Source organism: Poecilia reticulata, linkage group LG8 (assembly GCF_000633615.1).
Source record: "Poecilia reticulata strain Guanapo linkage group LG8, Guppy_female_1.0+MT, whole genome shotgun sequence".
In the NCBI taxonomy this organism is placed as follows: Eukaryota; Metazoa; Chordata; class Actinopteri; order Cyprinodontiformes; family Poeciliidae; genus Poecilia; species Poecilia reticulata.
The window spans coordinates 17,229,955-17,247,302 of record NC_024338.1 but is presented as its reverse complement, the minus strand read 5'-3'; the positions used below and the strand labels follow the sequence as shown (position 1 = coordinate 17,247,302).

The 17,348-nt window shown below is 39.5% G+C and overlaps 1 protein-coding gene across 2 annotated transcripts in view; it reads left to right on the top strand.

Annotated features, from left to right (window-relative positions):
• The window catches only part of spop (speckle type BTB/POZ protein), an 84,512-nt gene extending 68,480 nt beyond the window's left edge, over positions 1–16,032 (top strand). Inside the window, exons 5-6 of one of the 2 annotated variants that reach the window (XR_534267.2) lie at positions 3,892–4,051; positions 15,804–16,032. Coding sequence is in view for 1 of the 2 variants with exons in the window: in XM_017306057.1 (XP_017161546.1) it covers positions 15,804–15,971 (168 nt within the window). In the remaining variant the exon portion in view is untranslated. The remainder of the gene's footprint in view (positions 1–3,891; positions 4,052–15,803) is intronic. The other variant, XM_017306057.1, reaches the window with a different exon arrangement.
• Positions 16,033–17,348: the final 1,316 nt, after the last annotated feature.

The following is a 17,348-nucleotide window of genomic DNA, read 5'->3' as shown; positions in this document are numbered from 1 at the left end:
AGGGACTTAAGGTGGCGCCGTAAAATCCAAGCAATAACGTGACTTACGTGTCTGTTGTCAGGCATCGCCTCCCCCTTTACTCGCATGCGGAGCTCCAGACATGCGCAGTGGTTTCCTCTGAGCGGGAGAAGATGTCTGTCTAATTGTCAGTAATATAATAGCGCTGCATAAATCATAAGATATGGCGACATGTAAAATCAGCAGCGCTTCACTTTCACAGACGGTGGGGACTTTGTCCAACTTTTAGCGTCACTTCGAAGGAAAGCTTAAAGAAAGGTAAGATCTGTGGACGTGTTGGTAGCAAAGCTAGCTGTACAGACACATGTTGCATCTGCGATGAAAAAAAGTTTGTCACTCATGCGCTGAATTATTGTGTGGAGGTGTTGACTGAGGTGTCGCACATATGGGACAACGCTGGTACCAAAGTGCAATAAAGTGGTGTGATATTCAGGAACGATCCAATTCTTCTGGACGGATCTTTACTGATTAAATTTATTTCAGCTCTAAGTATTTAATATCTAGGTGTTTTGTGGGAATGTGGATCTTTCAGATCAATTTGAGAAGCAATTTTGATAGGTAAAATGTAATTTTTTGACTTGGTCTTAGGTAGGTGGTCTTGACTACAACTCTGCTACGTGGCTTCTTGGTTCCATGTCCTCCCCTACCAGTTGGTTTTCTTTAAAAATAAAAGCCACTAGTGGCAAAAAAAGTTAAATTCATGTTATGTTAGGACAGGAGACAAGATGTTTCCATCCCTGAAATTATGATGCATAGAATCACATATCTAAGTCTAAACTATGTTACAGAGTAAACATAATAAAAACATGCTTTATCTGTGGCATTGTTCATTAAAATGGCACATTTCTAATGTATTAAAATTAAATACGATCGGTTCACTTAATGATATTAGCGATTAAGTAATCCATTCAGCAAGTACTTTTACTTTTATTTTCATGTGAAGTGTTTGACTTATTAAAATTGGTTTCCGAGAAGCTGTGAAGTCTTTGTTTTCATTGTGTGGAAAACATATCAGCTTTGAAGCATTATGGCAGTAAAATCACACTATTTAAATCTACATTATACATGTTAAAAATCTATGTTATCATGTTGTACTGGCAAATCCATGGTGGACCAATCATTTGATTTTTACATGTGGATTTTTGGATTTGTTTGTTAGATTCAAAAGCAGGCAGAAAGTGATTCCCACGTAACTCTGTATAAAAAGCCATTTAAGCAACAAACTGCTTCCTTGTCCCAGCATTCAGACCAGAAAAACATTTGGGATTCCCCATCACATTTTCTTTCTATGTGCTTTGACCTTTTGTGATTTTCCATTTTGGAATCTGATTTCTAACAATCCATCTGAAATGAGTCTTCAGACAGATCCGTCTGAAGACTCATTTCTAACGGATCTGTCAAAAGACTTTACGCTGGGAGAGTCCGTTGTCGAGGGAAATGATTCCTCCAGTCTTTACAGTGATGTAAAGGTGACTCCTGAGGCTTCTGCTCCAATTAATGTGGCATCAGATGATGGACCAGACTTACGTCGCAATAAAAATTCTTGCTGTCCACTTCCTTGAAGAGAGGTCCAGACTTGTACCAGCCACTTGTACCATGTCCTCTGGGGGAATCCCAAGGTGTTCACAGGCCGGCCGAGAGACATAGTCCAGCGTGCCCAGGGTCTTCCCCGGGGAAGACTCAGGGGCTGGACATACTTCCACTCCGGAGTTGCCCATGATGAGAGGTGCCAGGCAAGAGTAGGCATACTTTGTTGCCCCCTGTCTTGGCACCTGTACGTTGGGGTTTACCCTGGTGAACAAGAGGATAGCCTCCCTCCCCTATGGGTGGGGGGATGGGTTCTGACTGTTTGTGCAACAGTTCAGATTACTGTTGAGTCGCTTTTCCAAGGTCGAGAAAGAGTTACAGGTTGTTAGACAAAGGACCCAATGTAAAGAGTTTAGGGAGTGTCTTCAGTCCATATAATCAGCTAACTTCCTCCTTCTCCTCAGATGCTGCACAGACTTTTTTGGAAACTTTTCTCGAATGTAATGGTAAAAGCGTCTCCTTTCCGCTTTTAAGAAAAGTCTGAATGCTTTTGAGTTTGCATGTTCTCCCTGTGCATGCGTGGGTTTTCTCTGGGTACTCTGGTTTCCTCCCACAGTCCAAAAACATGACTATCAGGTTAATTGGCCTCTCTAAATTGTCCCTAGGTGTGAGTGTGTGTGTGCCTGGTTGTTTGTCCTGTGTGTCTCTGTGTTGCCCTGCAACAGACTGGTGACCTGTCCAGGGTGACCCCGCCTCTCGCCCGAAACGTCAGCTGGAGATGGGCACCAGCAACCCACCCAACCCCCATGTTTTACTTTTACTTGAGTACACTTTGGTCTGTGTATTTGTACTTCTACTTAAGTAAATTTTTTGAGTACTTTCTCCACCACTGGTTAAATCCAGCACAATTTGTGATGATATGATTATATGGTTCACTTTAAAGGTTTACATCTGTGATTTAAGTTTGTGTTGATTTGAATATTATACAACCATCATGTCCACCTAATGCACATATGTCAAACTCGAGGCCCGTGGGCCAAATCCGGCCCGCCATAGCTTTTTATCTGACCCTCTAAATTCTAGACTAAACACTAGAGGTGTTTAAATATTAAGTTTTCAATGAAATCAATGCAGTTTTTATCTGTTTACTGACACATTATATCAGTCAGTCCCTCCAGTTTCTTGAGAATTATTGTGGAAATTCAAGCAAAAATCAATAAAACCCTGCACTTTTTTACGCTAAAACACAATTGGGACTTTATTGCAGATTTTTCTCAAATTGCCTCTCCATAGAGAGGGACTCTCTATGGAGAGATCATACTCATGATCCAGTATGTATGGATCATACTCCCTGTATGATCCATACAGCGAGTAATGACCACAAAAGCTTTTTGTTTTTTAAATCACAAAAAGTATCACGAAATCCTGGAGGGACTGAAAAGATGTTCAATAATATTATTTAATTTTAAGAATTCAGTGATATTTTAACAGTTTGTGATCATCCATTTTCTTTACACCCTTGTCCCTTGGTGGGGTCGGGAGGGTTGCTGGTGCCCATCTCCAGCTGGCGTTCCGGGTGAGAGGCGGGGTCACCCTGGACAGGTCGCCAGTCTGTCGCAGGGCAACACAGAGACACACAGGACACACAACCATGCACACTCACACCTAGGGACAATTTAGAGAGGCCAATTAACCTGATAGTCATGTTTTTGGACTGTGGGAGGAAATCAGAGTACCCGGAGAAAACCCACGCATGTACAGAGAGAACATGCAAACTCCATGCAGAAAGAGCCCAGGCCGGGAATCGAACCCAGAACCTTCTTGCTGCAAGGCAACAGCTCTACCAACTGCGCCACTGTGCAGCCCAGTTTGTGATCAGGTTTTATCAATACATTCTGGAACAACCGGCCCTTTAAGAGCATTCAGGATCTTGATTTGGCCCAAAACAAAAATGAGTTTGACACCGCTGGTCTAATAAATAAATAAATATCAATAAGTATAGATAACAAGAACAATGACTAACTTATGTTCTTTCTAGGACTGAGTTTTTCAAAGAGATTTAAACTCTGACATCGTTCCTCAGGTCTGTGGAGGGAAAACAGGCCTTTTCACACCCCCTACAGAAAACCTTAATGAAAACTCTTCTTACCAAAACACATCAGTTTAGTTTCTATGGTGTTTACCAAATTCCAAATTCAAATTTTCATTGTGTCCCGAACAACAGCTGGCCTGAAACTAAACCATTTTTAAGTGGCTTAGGAAAACGAACCTTTGTATCATGTTATAATTGTACCTCAGGGAAGCAGAAAGTGACGGAGTGTTGGTGTGGCATTTTTTACACCACAGGGAGGAAACCCCAAGGCTGACCCAGAACTTGTTGTGCATGTTGCATCCCTTCTGGCCCGGGAACATCCTGGGATCCTCCAGGAGGAACTGAAGACTGACACTGGGGGACGAGGATGTCTGGGTCTCACCCCCCGAAATGTTACTTCTGCATTTCCTTCAGGTGAACACAAACAGATGGATGGATTTACAAAAAGTAGGGACTTTTGTTATGTTTGTATGTTAAATATACAACTCTGGAAAAAATGAAGACCCCACTTCTCTGAACCCCGTTGAAAACCTCCTGGTTTTTCCACCAAATATTGATTTCTGAACTCTTCCTGAGTTAAAACATCAGTTTTGTTGTTTCTAAATGAATATGAACCTGTTTAATTTGCATTATTTGAGGTCTGAAAGCACTGCATCTTTTTCTCACTTTCTGCAAATAAATACAAAATTTCTGCTTGTAATTTCGGAGACATGTTATCAGTAGTTCATAAAATAAAAGAACAATGTTCACTTTACTAAAGCATAAACCTAAACTGATCATTTTAAGCGGTTTCTTAATTTTTTACAGAGCTGTAATTATGCAGACACAACTGTAACTTTTTGCTATGCAATTTTTTTTCATTTGCATTACAAAAAGGTAGCCACATTAAATTTTAGTGTTTTACCTTGCTGATGTCCAGCTTTATTTCTGTGTTTTGGCTGAAAACACATTAATTTAGTTTGGCAGTAAACTTCATTCATTGTGTCCGGTCAGTGAATTAATGGAAAACTGCTAGAACTAATTACTGCCCGTCCACCTATTGTGAATAAAACACATAATCTCAGCTAAATATGAAGCGCTAGCTTAGACAACAGATAATAAATATGTAATTTAATCAGTATTCTAATTTTTCTAATTATAAACAAGCACATTAGCTAAGTACATGTACCGTATGCATCCTCACCAACGGAGTGTTGTTGCCTAAATGGAGCTTCTGCCTGGCATTTTAAAGCTGCAAGTCTGTCCATCGTCTGTCAGAAATCGCCCAGTAATTATTGCATGTGATGGGTAGCTGTGTGTGTGTGTGTGTGCGTGTGCATGTGTGTGTTTCTGCAACGAGTCCTGCCGAGAGATAAATGAGTCTGGTTGACATTGTCTGGAACAGGTGGCGAAATCAGCGGGGAAGACGCTCAGACTATTCCTGTGCATGGAGTAACGCACACTCTCAGGCTCTCCCAATTTGACTTGAATGCCTGGCTTGTTCAGGAGAGTTGCTAGTCTGATTGGATAAAGAGAGAACAATAGCTTGTCTTTGAAACGCTTCCATATTGAGTGGCTGGTTTATTGATTAGAGAGGCATAGAGACCACATTAATCATTCAAAGCATGTTTGATTGACTTTCTCATCTCTTCTAATGAACTCTGCTATTTATATTTCTTTGTATGAGGCGGTTTAGTTCCTGTTTTGAAACATTTTCTGTGTTGGTTTACAGTAAAATGTGTCAAACTGAAGGCCTGGGGGCCAAATGTGGCCCACCGTAGCTTTTTATGTGGCCCTCTGGACTCCAGATTACATAAATACATCTGCAAAACTCAAAGTTCACACAAAATCTACAGATTTTCAGATTTTTACTGCAAAATTTTGGGTTTAAGTGACTGCTGCCTCATCTTGATGTCAAGATACAGTCCGATACGGCGATGATTAGAGCAAATATAATAAGAATTCCTGACAAATATTTCTAATTTAGCGCCACAAAATCTTTGATTTTGACTGCAAAAAACCCACAAAAACAGAAATCCTGGATGGACTGATGAGTGTGAAGATGTTCAGTACTATTACATTTTAAGAAACAAACAGCTATTTATTTCTATTTTAACAGTTTAGTGGGTTTTATCAATACATTCTGGCACAACAACTGGGATATTTACCTGTCATTTAACACCTGGTCATTTGCATATGATCATGTGATAGTTCAGTTTTTTTTTATTTCTACATTAGTTTTTTTTCTGTAAAGATGGGATGCTGAGAGTACATTCATGAGAAATAATCTGATCCTTTTTGATTTTGGTAAACGACTGCTATGAAACAAAAAGTGAAAAATGTAAAGGGAATCTGAATATTTTCCGTTCTCACTGTGTAACGTGAAGAGGAAGAAAAGAGTGAAGTCTTTTCAGATTTAATTTCTGGGTCGTTGTCCTGCTCAGAGATAAAAATTCATTTTTCATTTGTACTCCAGCTTTAGAAACACAAACTCTATGCACAGTTTGGAGAAGTGTGCACAACTGGACCTTATATATGTATATTGGCATTGAAATATAACATTTTCTGACATCCTTCTGTTTTCATCTGGTGCAAAAGTAGCTTTGTTGCCAAGAAAATCACAATTCATTTTTATTTTATTTTATATTTGCCAGTTCTGTGTTTGCATGAAGAGATGTAACCAGTCCTTATTGATCTCTGATGATCAATAACACGCCACCATGCTAATGTGAGCTCTCCAACACCCTATGAAGGTCATTTCTGGCTAAATTTTAACGATGTGGTGAGATGTTTTTGTGAAATGACTGCAGGCAGTGCGTTGTGTGTGTACTGGGCAGTTTGCGTCCAGATTGTTCTAATTTTTGGCTCCACAAGGTTGGAACGAGCAACCAAATGGTATCATAAACGACGGGCCCATTGTGAATTCATATTCTCCAGCAATGACATACGCTACTTTAGCATCAGAGCATTTCGTGATTTCCTATCCAACTTGGAGATTTTTTTATGTCTGAACTGCAGAATATAACCAGAAAAGAGTCTTAAAACTTATATTTCACGTTCTTTTTTATTGGTAAGAAGAAAAAACAATAATCAACAGACTACAGACTCTAAATCTTTACAAAGACAAAAATAAGAAAACATTCAAAAATATTGTAAGGCCAAGCAGCAAATTCCACATTTTAAAATATGCAAATTCAGAACTACAAGAAAAACATTTGACGATGTTCAAACATAAAACTGTTCAAATTATTATATAAACACAAGAGTACTGATGGATATAATATGTAATATTAGTCAGTTATTTTTGTGACATTTAAAGAAATAATGATTAGTCATCAATCAAATTGATAGATTAACTATGGGTTTAGTTTTTATATGTGTGATTATACATGTCATAAATGTAAAATAAATGAATAAAGAGTGGAAATATTGATAAGTTTATACCTCCACTCACTCTCTTTAATATGTAAAAACAAAAGTTTTGACATTATGCTTCATGCTGTATGTTTTCTAAATTGGTAAATATGTGTATTGTAATTGCTTAACGGTTTTAATATGATCCAAAAGGAGGAAACGTTATTATTCAAGCTTCATTGTCTAAATTCTGTTTCACCAAGACAATAATTATATTTTTACTTTAATTTCTTATCAAATGTCTAACATTAATGAATAACTTTGCATTCTTGTATTTTAATACATTCAGCATCTTTTGCTAACTGCTGTGTCCTGCAGGTGAGATTAAAACCTTTTTAGCTCAAACGAACGTGAACTCATTCCATATATTGCTGCTTTAATGACAGCCGGCGTCAGACTGAAAAGTTTGAGGAACTGGTGAACTGTGTGTCTCCGCGGAGACCAGGTGGGGGGGGCGAGGCTGTTCATTATTGGATTTGTTGAAACGTGTGTGTGAGGAGCCATTTTAATTATGTGCTGCTGTGGTTTGGGGTCTTCCCCTCTGTCTCTCTCTCTCTCTCTCTCGCTTCCTCTCCCTCCGTCTGCGCTTGGCTTGGTCCAGGTGATGTCCTTACCCTCCTTCTCGTTATTCCCTCTCTCGCCTGTTCCCGTGACAACTCTCTGGGCCGTTAATCACTGTGGAGACGGACACGGAGGGATCAAACGAAGGAGGGAGAGCAGCTCAAATTGACTCAATGCTGGATGTGTGGTCTCTGTGCCTGATTCTCTTTGTGGCTCTTTCCTTCAGTTTATTTATTCCTCTACACCTTTTCTTCTACTTTCTTTTTGACTTTCAATTTTCCTTTTGCATTACCTCCAGTTCCTTGTCTTATTCTAAAATTTCTCCCTCACCTGTCTACCTTTCTTCGTCCCTGCTTTGTTGTCCTCTCTCTCCATGCTTCGCTCCTCTTCTCTCGCTCGCCCATATTTTGTTGCTGCAGTATGAGCTCACCACTGTTCAGCTGCACAATAGAAACTTACCCGATATCTGTGCCAGGAGTTACACCTTCACATTCAGCCATGAGTTTGGTTTCTGTGGAAAGTGTTTCACAATATCACTGTGTGCAAAGCTTCAGTCACAGAGCACTGCTTGGATGCAATAATTAGTAAAATTAGTCGATTCTTTTACTTGCCATCCAGAGCCGCGCTGCCGTGGCAGAACAAATCTGTTAACGAAATGAAACCTGGAGATGTAGGTATTATTAATTCAGTGTAGTGCACCACAGCAAAGGGAAAAATAACATAAAAACTGTTGAAGAACAACTCAAAACCACTGGTATCGTCTCTTTTCTCGCTCTCTGTGCCGGATACACAGAACCGTTGCCGTAGCAACTGACTGACAACAGCTCCACTAGCGTGTCTGTATTCAACACCAAAAAACACGCAAACGTTTCCCATGAAAGGACAGAACATTCAGTCGGTTACAGTTTTATGTTTGTATTGCGATAATTAATAAGCGATCGTCTGAATAGTAGCAGTGATTGATTAGGTAATTTAAACCTCTGCGCTACTGATCATCTGTCAGAAAGTTGGCGTGTGGGTCGCCACTTTTTTTTTTTTTTTTTTTTGCTGAACAGAAACACATCTACATGTTAAGATTGTCACAGTCAAGCTAGCATAGCTCTCCTTCAATACCGTTTTCCTGATCACATTGCATTGTGTTCATAGTTTGAGTCTTGCATTCACATTCTGTGAATCTGCAACAGTTGACCAGTTGGATGGACTTTAATTGTCCCACCTGAAAGTTCATTACTTTAATGTTCATAAAAGTAATTAACAGAATCGGTGACAAAGGGCAGCCTTGGCGGAGTCCAACTCTCACCGGAAACGAGCCCGACTTACTGCCGGCAATGCGGACCAGACTCTGACACCGGTCATACAGGGACCTCACAGTCCGTATCAAAGGGCCCGGTACCCCGTACTCCAGGAGATCCCCATGGGGTCTGTGGGCTCTCCCTTAGAGATAGGGTGAGAAGCTTGGTCATCTGGGAGGGACTCAGAGTAAAGCTGCTGAGAGAAATGCCCGAGTTAGCTGAGGTGACTCGGGCATCTGGTCAGGATGCATCCTGGACGCCTCCCTGGTGAGGTGTTCTGGACACGTCCCACCGGGAGGAGGACTCGGGGAAGACCCAGGACACCCTGGAGGGATGATGTTTCTCTGCTGGCCTGGGAACGCCTTGGCATTCCCCCTGGAGGAGCTGGAACAACTGGCTGGGGAGAGGGAAGTCTGGACCTCCCTTCTTACCCCTGCAACATAACCCCGGATAAACAGAAGTGGACGGACAGAGTTTCCCCTAAAATACAGTGTAAATCTTTTGTTTGGGACCAAACTGAACGATGTTAACTGATGTCAAGAAGTTTTCTCCATATTCCACAATTAAAACAAAAACAATCAAAAATGTGACTTCTGCTCAAAAAGCCATTAATTTCCCAATGCGTATCATAAAACGCATCTTCATTTAATAAATGGTGTCAGCAGCTTGAGCAGCAGATTAAACTAGTTATTAATGTACTTTGTGGTTTTTCTTGAGGTGATGGATAACACCAAATCCCCAAATGAGTCATTCAGTGGTTAGCTGCTTGAGCTACATATTATTAAGTAGTTGAATTAATTAACAAATCATGAACTTTGGCACATAATTAGTAATGTTAAATTTTAATCGCTTGCTAATTAAGTATTCCTTTCTTAATGATAATTCCGAGTGTTGCCCTGTGAGCGCATAATGTGCATTGAAAGCATCACAAAATGGGGACATGATGCGTAAAACACGACTCTTTCTGCAGGGATAAATCTCCCTCCGCTGGTAAACATTTATCTGGTAATCGGCTCCATCTGTGAGGTCCGGCCCGGCCTGTGCCGGAGCGAACCGCTGTCACGGCTCGGATGATAAGAGCAAAAATACACAGCGGCGGCAGTGGCACCTCAAGCTGAGCAGCGGCACCAAGATGGGGTGATTATTTTAATCTTGCAGAGTTATTATACAGCAGTGATTTTAAGTAGCAGAAGTTGGAGTGATTTATTAAATTTGAAGCGCTGTAGTTGGTCCGGTCTGACCCGTCTGTGGTGGAGATTAAACATGACCTCTTCTGCTGCGGTCACGGCTGGAATAATCGACAGTAGCACAACAACCCAGGCGCTCTGGTTTCCGTCCATGCAGCTGAAGAATAGTTTTAGTTTTGATCTGTAACAGGGGTGTCGAACTCATTTTCATTTTGGGCCACATCAAAAATCTGAATCTTCTCGGTGTAATCGTGGATTTACCGTGAACACTTTTTGTGAGGTAAGAAGACTAACGTTTATGTATTTTATAATCAAGTATGATTAAAACAGTTGCCATAAGGCACGATTAGACGTGCCCTAACCATCGGTAACCATGGAGACAAGTGTCTTCATGTAGCCGAACATGTATGAAAAAACTGATTAGCATTTCCTCTTCTGTACGTTTTAAAGGCTACTCCGGTTTAAGGGAAAAAGCAGTTTATGTCACAGTATGATATAAATCATGTGGTGTGAATTCAAGCAAAGTCGGTAATTTGACCAACAAGCCAGGAGGGAGGAGGTACTGGTCCTTTTCTTAGTTATTTCCAACTTATTTAAATACCGCCGTCTATGTATTTAAATACATAGACGGAGTTCACAGACAAATAAGCTTGACTCGAACAAGTAGAAGCTGTCAATAACCTGGGAAAAACAACTTTGGAAAATAATTACAGTCGTTATGTTCAAAACTCCCGTCCCTCACGTCCGACTGTCCGTAATGGCGCTTCGAATGATTAGGTAACAAAGGGTCAATATCAAATATGGCGGAGAAGGTACGAGTCTAACGGTTGGTAACCATGGAGACAGTGCCGCGCCGTCATGTAGCCTAGCATGTTTGGGGGGGGGAAAACTGGCTAGCATTTCGTCTTTTGTACGTTTTTAATGCTGCTCCGGTGTAAAGGAAAACTGTTTGTGACATAGCGATATAAATCATGTGGTGTGAATTCAGACAAATTGGTAATTTCATCAACACGTAATGAGGGAGGAGGTACGGCTGGGTTTGTAAGCTAGCTATTTCCAGCTGTTATAAATACCGCCATCTGAGCCCCAACCAGATGTGTTACGTTAAAAGACAAATTAGCTCGACTTCGTCGCGAAGTACTACAAAATGTGCTTTGACTGACTGACTTCTCTGCTTAATGCGCCATATCAATTAATTATTTTTTATTTATGTTCTATTAGAATATTTGTTTTTAATATTTTCCAGGTGAAACAGAAACAAACATACCAGCCTACTTTGTTGTGGAGAATGCGTATTCTCTAATATGCATTTTTACGTGTTTCTTGTTTAATAATTACAGTAATTCAGTATTTATGTGTGAGTGATGGGAATCCTGAGTTTCTAATTTTGTCCAACCAAGGACTGGGTTTGTAAATTTGGCCTTTAGGTAGAAAACCTTCATACAAAACAATGGTTGCTTGTTTTTATCGTGTAACATTTACATGATAAAACTGCACTGTCCTTGATTAAATGAAGTTTAAGTCAGTTTCCACATGCTGCTTCTGCAACACTCATTGCTGTCAATCATCCCATTGCTCTCCTTGTGCCCTGTGGCAACTCTGTCACAGATATCAGAGACTCCACCATGCTAGCAACTTTACCCACAATAACACCCAGCCTTTGTCTGTTTTGCTCGCTTACTGATGTTTAGAGCAATGCTTGAGCATGAAATGGCAGAAAATATGAAGGAGAGTTTTGTTTTCTCTCTCAACAACCAGTTGTTTTTTTTCTCCTGTTGGGTTTTCTTTAGACTGCAACGGTGACATGTTTTACTATTTAAGTAATATGCGTTTAATTCTTGTGATTTTGACATCTTTTCTGAAAGTAGATTTTGTTTGTAGACAAAAGAAAAAGACGCAACTGTTACTACTTTAAACATGCACATTATTTTTAGCCGCAGCACTTTTTATAGGGACCTCAACTTAAATCTAAAGTAGAATATGAATAAATTACTCAGTGGGATGAAAACACTCACAGGTAAATGCAAAGTGAAGAACAAATACGGTTTTTATTAGGCGTATATTTAATGGAAAACTAGCTCCTGTTTATATTCATTTATTTAAATCAAGTCTAGGGTGATTATTTTAGTAATAGAGTATTCTATCGATTATTGTTACGATTAATTGAGTATTCTAATAAAAAATTTGATCAAGTGAAATATTGGTCAATTTCACCTTAACAGCAGGATTACACCATCAGCCCAATTGTTCATATTTGCGCATCTCAAACATTTACTTTTCTGTAGCATAGAAAACTAAACTGTAACAATAATAGCATCAATCAATAAAATACCCCTGAAACAAACTTAAAAATAGGATGTTATGCTCCTAGCTCTTAGCACTTAGCAACCACCCAGAGGTGGAAGTGAGAGTGTTGCGTAACATAAATAATCACCGGCTGGAACACGGTGCGCTAAACAATAAAACATAACTTAACGAAGCTTCAAAGGAGATTATTTGCCTCAAGGAATTTTAATAATTGAGGTACTCGAATCATTCAAGGAATCGTTATCGTTTCTTAAAAAGAACCTTGTAGGTTAGGACAGAAAAATGAGGGACTCAAAAATGCTGGTGGAAACTTGAACAGAAGAAAAACAAAAAAGTGTCCTTTTGCACCACAGACAGGACAAACGGTAAAACAGTTATCGGTTTACCTGTTGCAAAAAGCAATAAATCAATTAATCGCGTAATAAATTAAAATGAACTCAGTAATTTCCATTTGCATGATTTATCGTTTTTCCCTTTCTCTCTCTTTTTACCAAAAACTGGATGATAAGTCTTCAATCTGGTGCTTTGGTCTCATCTAGCCCTTTTTTTGACGGATAATTTTGTTTACAGAGACTTTATAGTTCATTTTATTTGCTGTTTCTGTTGTTTTTGTTTATTTTGGATATTTAAGATGTCTTCCAGTTCCAGTGTTTCATTAGAATTTAAAATGTATTGATCTTTGATCTTTATTATGCCATTTTTACCATTAGTTGAAAATGATCTAAAATTATAATATTATCGCAATAATTACTGGAACATTTTATCATCCAGCAAAATATTATTGTGAAAAACCTAGTCTCAGGAAACATTTTTTCAGCTGCAGTATTCTCCACTTTGCATCAAAACAAAGATGACTGCCTGCTGTGCAAAGAGTACAATTATTAACAAGAACAAATGGCTTTTTTATAGCAATTAGTGAGCTAATGATATTGCTGTATAAAAATAATCTGCTCTTACATCTCCTCTTTCTGTTGCACTTAAATGTTCTCACACAAATCAAAGAAAATTTAATGCATAAGTATTTTGGTAGCAAATATTTCTTCACAGCTCTGCGATTTGCAATTCAGCCTCCCTAATTGGGATAAAGATATAGTTTCTATAAATCTAGGTAAACAAGCGTTTAATTGCCTGCTACAGTTAGGAATCTTTGTGAAATTCATGTAAATCCACCGAATATCCTCTGAAGTTAAGTTGTGAAAAGCTCAGAGTCCCCATGACACAGTTTGTTGTTTCCATCTGACGGGGGGTGGCGAGATTGAGCCGTGGTGATTTAGCCATCATGTCAGCGGAATATTGATGCCTGCGCAGCTCAAATGGGGAAATTATAAAGCACACGCCAGGAAATGCATCTTAATTGCTGCTTAACTGGGCATCTTCATCAGAAACGGGGAGAAATGGTGGGCCACGTCCCCATATGATTCAGAGAAAACGGATAGATGAGTTAACACTCCTCTGCAGCACTCTATAGAGGAGAGACAAATGAGCTCATAAAGAAAGGCTCTAATAGAGGGCTGCTCTGTGAATATGGGGGAGCGGGAGACGCTGTAACTACAGGAGAGTTTTCCGTTTATGAGACAATTTCTGCGTTACGGAGGGATATCCTGTTAGGTTTTTTTCTCATGTGACATCTGAGTGTTTGGTGTTTTCTTTCATTTCATCCGACACGTTTCAGGAGTCGGAAAGACGAGAGCGGTTGCCTCAACACCAAACGTGAGCGAGCAATAACCAACCAGGTGCATTTTCCCACCGCATTCGTAAAGAAGGAAACTTCAGCAAGTTCAGACAAGCTGCTGTTAGAGTTGATTATTTGTCAGGGTGGTTGTGTTGCTGCTCAGCACTCGGAGTTGACACAAACACAGTAAACTGTTAGCACACCCGGCCTGACCCTGCTAAAACGCCTTTGGGTGCCTGGCTGACAATAAAGCCTTGTTATAATTGGTTTATTGCTGTGTTCCTCCTCTTACTGTGGAGGGGAAGGTTCAGGTTACAGTCACTGTGACACGGGGCAATATAGCTGGCTTAGCTGGCTTCAGGCACAGTCGAGCAGGAAGGTGCACCTTTTAGAAATCAGTAGAAATGCTAAAAATATGTTATAATGTGCAGATCTTGAAACAGACTTTGGTATAATATTAATTTGCAGTTGTGAAACAATCTTTTATTTTTCTGAAACCAGGGGTGTCGAATTCATTTTCATTTTGGGCAATATTGAAAATCTGAATGTTCTTAAAGGGCCAGTTGTGCTATAACGTATTGATAAAACCACTAAACAAAAATATCAATAGATAGTTTTAGTATTCCATAAGCATTTCTTAAAATTAAATAATATCTTTTCTCACTGATCAGTTCATCCAGGATTTTTGTGGGAGTTTTTACGCAATTAAAATAACAGATTTTATGGCACTAATTTAGAAATATTTCTAAGGAATCGATACGGCTATTAATTAAAATCCATATCGATTCCTTCACTGACTATAATTTCACATCAAGTAAGGCTGAGGAACCCAATGTTTTTGGCCAATTTTGAGAAAGACTTTGCAGCAAAAATCTTTTTGTGTGAGTCTAGAGGGCCACATAAAGAGCTTCGGCGGTCCGCATTTGGCCCCCGGGCCTTGAGTTGGACACATATGGCTTAAGTGGAAGAATGGAATGCAGCATATTAGTTCAAGATTTTTTTGTAGAACTTCTCAACTTGACACCTTGAAATTGGCCTCTGTCTCTTTAAGAAGCTCCAACTCTTTCTGACGCTCCGCCTTCACCACGTCATCACAACAATGGCTGCTCTTCCACTGAGTACATAATTGCTCAAGTTGGAATCATGAAACTAAATTCGCTCAATGGAAACACGGCAATTTTGAAAAAAAAAAAAACGTACGTTTTTCGATAAAACGTTTTTGAATGCGGAACAAAAGAGCAAATTCTAAAGTCTGACAAAATACCTACGTCTTGGTTTGATTAAAGTGAACTCTGCAATGTGAATGCAAGCGGACTGGAGACCGATCTAATGGCAGGAAACTAACTGTCACCGGGCATTCTGGGTAAATACAACCAAAACAAACTTGCGAGTCTCTCGCTAGTGCAAGAAATACCTTGTAGGAGAAATCCTATAAATGCTAACATGTGACGATACTCCATTTCTGTTTACATTTTGTGAAGAAGGAAGTTGCACTCAGTGTCTTCTGAGGTTTTCATGTTGTTTCCATCAGTGGTTCTTGGTGCAGCGCCCCCACAGGTGAGGAGGGGAACACAGTTCAGTGTGAAAGTTTTAAATGTAACAAATGTTGCGATTTTGGTCCCCCAATCGAACCGAATCTACCGGACTATCAGGTGTGAAAACGCCCTCAAAGCAGTCGTCCTTTTGTTCTCTTGCCTCTTTTGTTGTTAAACCTTTGTAGGTTCTCACCTGTAGTGTCCTCTCCGTTCGTTCAGAGCCGCGCTGAGATAAATGAGCCAGATGTCTTCAAAGAGACGACACGCTTCATCTACAGAAGCAAGACGCCCAACCTGGACAAGATGGCCGATGACCTGCTGGCTGCAGCTGACCAGGTGGACAATGTGTGTACTTACACCTGTTGCACTCCAGACATCCTGCACTGATCAGCCAATATGTTGAACTTCTTGTCTCGTATTAAAAGCAGACTTTCAGATTTTTAAATCATTTGGTTTGGTTCCCCTGGCTCAACTTTCTTATTTGTTTCTAATTAGCATTTCAGCCTGATGGTACATATAAGGTATTTTTATAGGCTGTTAGTTTAAACTTGCACCCGAGAATAGATTCATAAACCTGCAAACGCCACATTAAAGTTTCAGTAAGTGTGTACGTACATTAATAGTGTCAACTGAAACTAAAAATAAGCCAATTAATTATGTCCCTTCTTTTGTGTTGTTTAGCGTATATAAGAAGTGCTAAAAAAAACTCATTGCTGGTTAAAACTATAGCAAAGAAAAAGGATAAAATGACAGTTAACATCAAATAATTGCAGAAAAATAGACATAAATGTTCTCTAGTAGCACATAGCCATGTTTTTATTGTGTTTACGCTCAGTGACAGAGTTTTAACTGCAGATTAAAGTCCCACTAAGCAAATCAGAAAAAGGAATGATTGGAAGTTTTTGTTTAACACAAAGCATAACCAATGTGTTATTTTTCTGTCTGAAAAAAAGAGGCATAAGACATTTAACAACTCCACAGTTAGAAAATACGGTAGAGTCAATAGTGAACAATATTTTAATTTTCTGACACTAGTATAAAAACTTGTGTTGAATCATTTTTGGAACTGGTTAAGTTGAATAAGTCATTGATTATTTTCAAACTAATAAACAAATGATAATATTAAAAAGCACTAGGATGTGAATGTAACACGCAACACCTTATAGAAATGTACAGGAGTAGAAAATACACACATTTACTGTAAAATGTAGCGGAATAGTGTCTTGTAAAATTGACGTTTTTGAGCTTTACATCATGTTGTAATGTTATTCCTCAATCAAAAACATACTTGGAGTTTTCCTTTGATTCTTTCATGCATGTTTGAGGGATTCTTCAATCTCCATGGCAACCATTCAGCTGTGAAAAACGCCTGGTTGGACCTAGCCCCGCCTTCAGGACTCAGCTCCTCCTCAGAGCTGCAGTTTCCAAGCTTCACAACTGCACCACTCAGCTCCTTCAGACTAGCCAGCAGCAATTAGCAAACAGCTGGTTATAGGAGCTGCTTCTCGGTGAAACGCTGGCAAAGGGTTAATACGATGGTGAGATGACTTCCTGCAGGCGGAGTTTCAGAAGGAGCAGTTTTTAAAGCGACAGACGCCCAAATTTAAGGTGTTAATTTACAAAGTCATGTTTCTTTTAGCATCTAAAGGTAACATAGTTACTTGATTGTGTTATAAAGTGACTGGAAAACATGTAAGGCTGTCTCTCTAAGTGAAGTTCAAATACATGATCAATTCCCTCAGTAGAGCAAACTGTAGCTGCGTT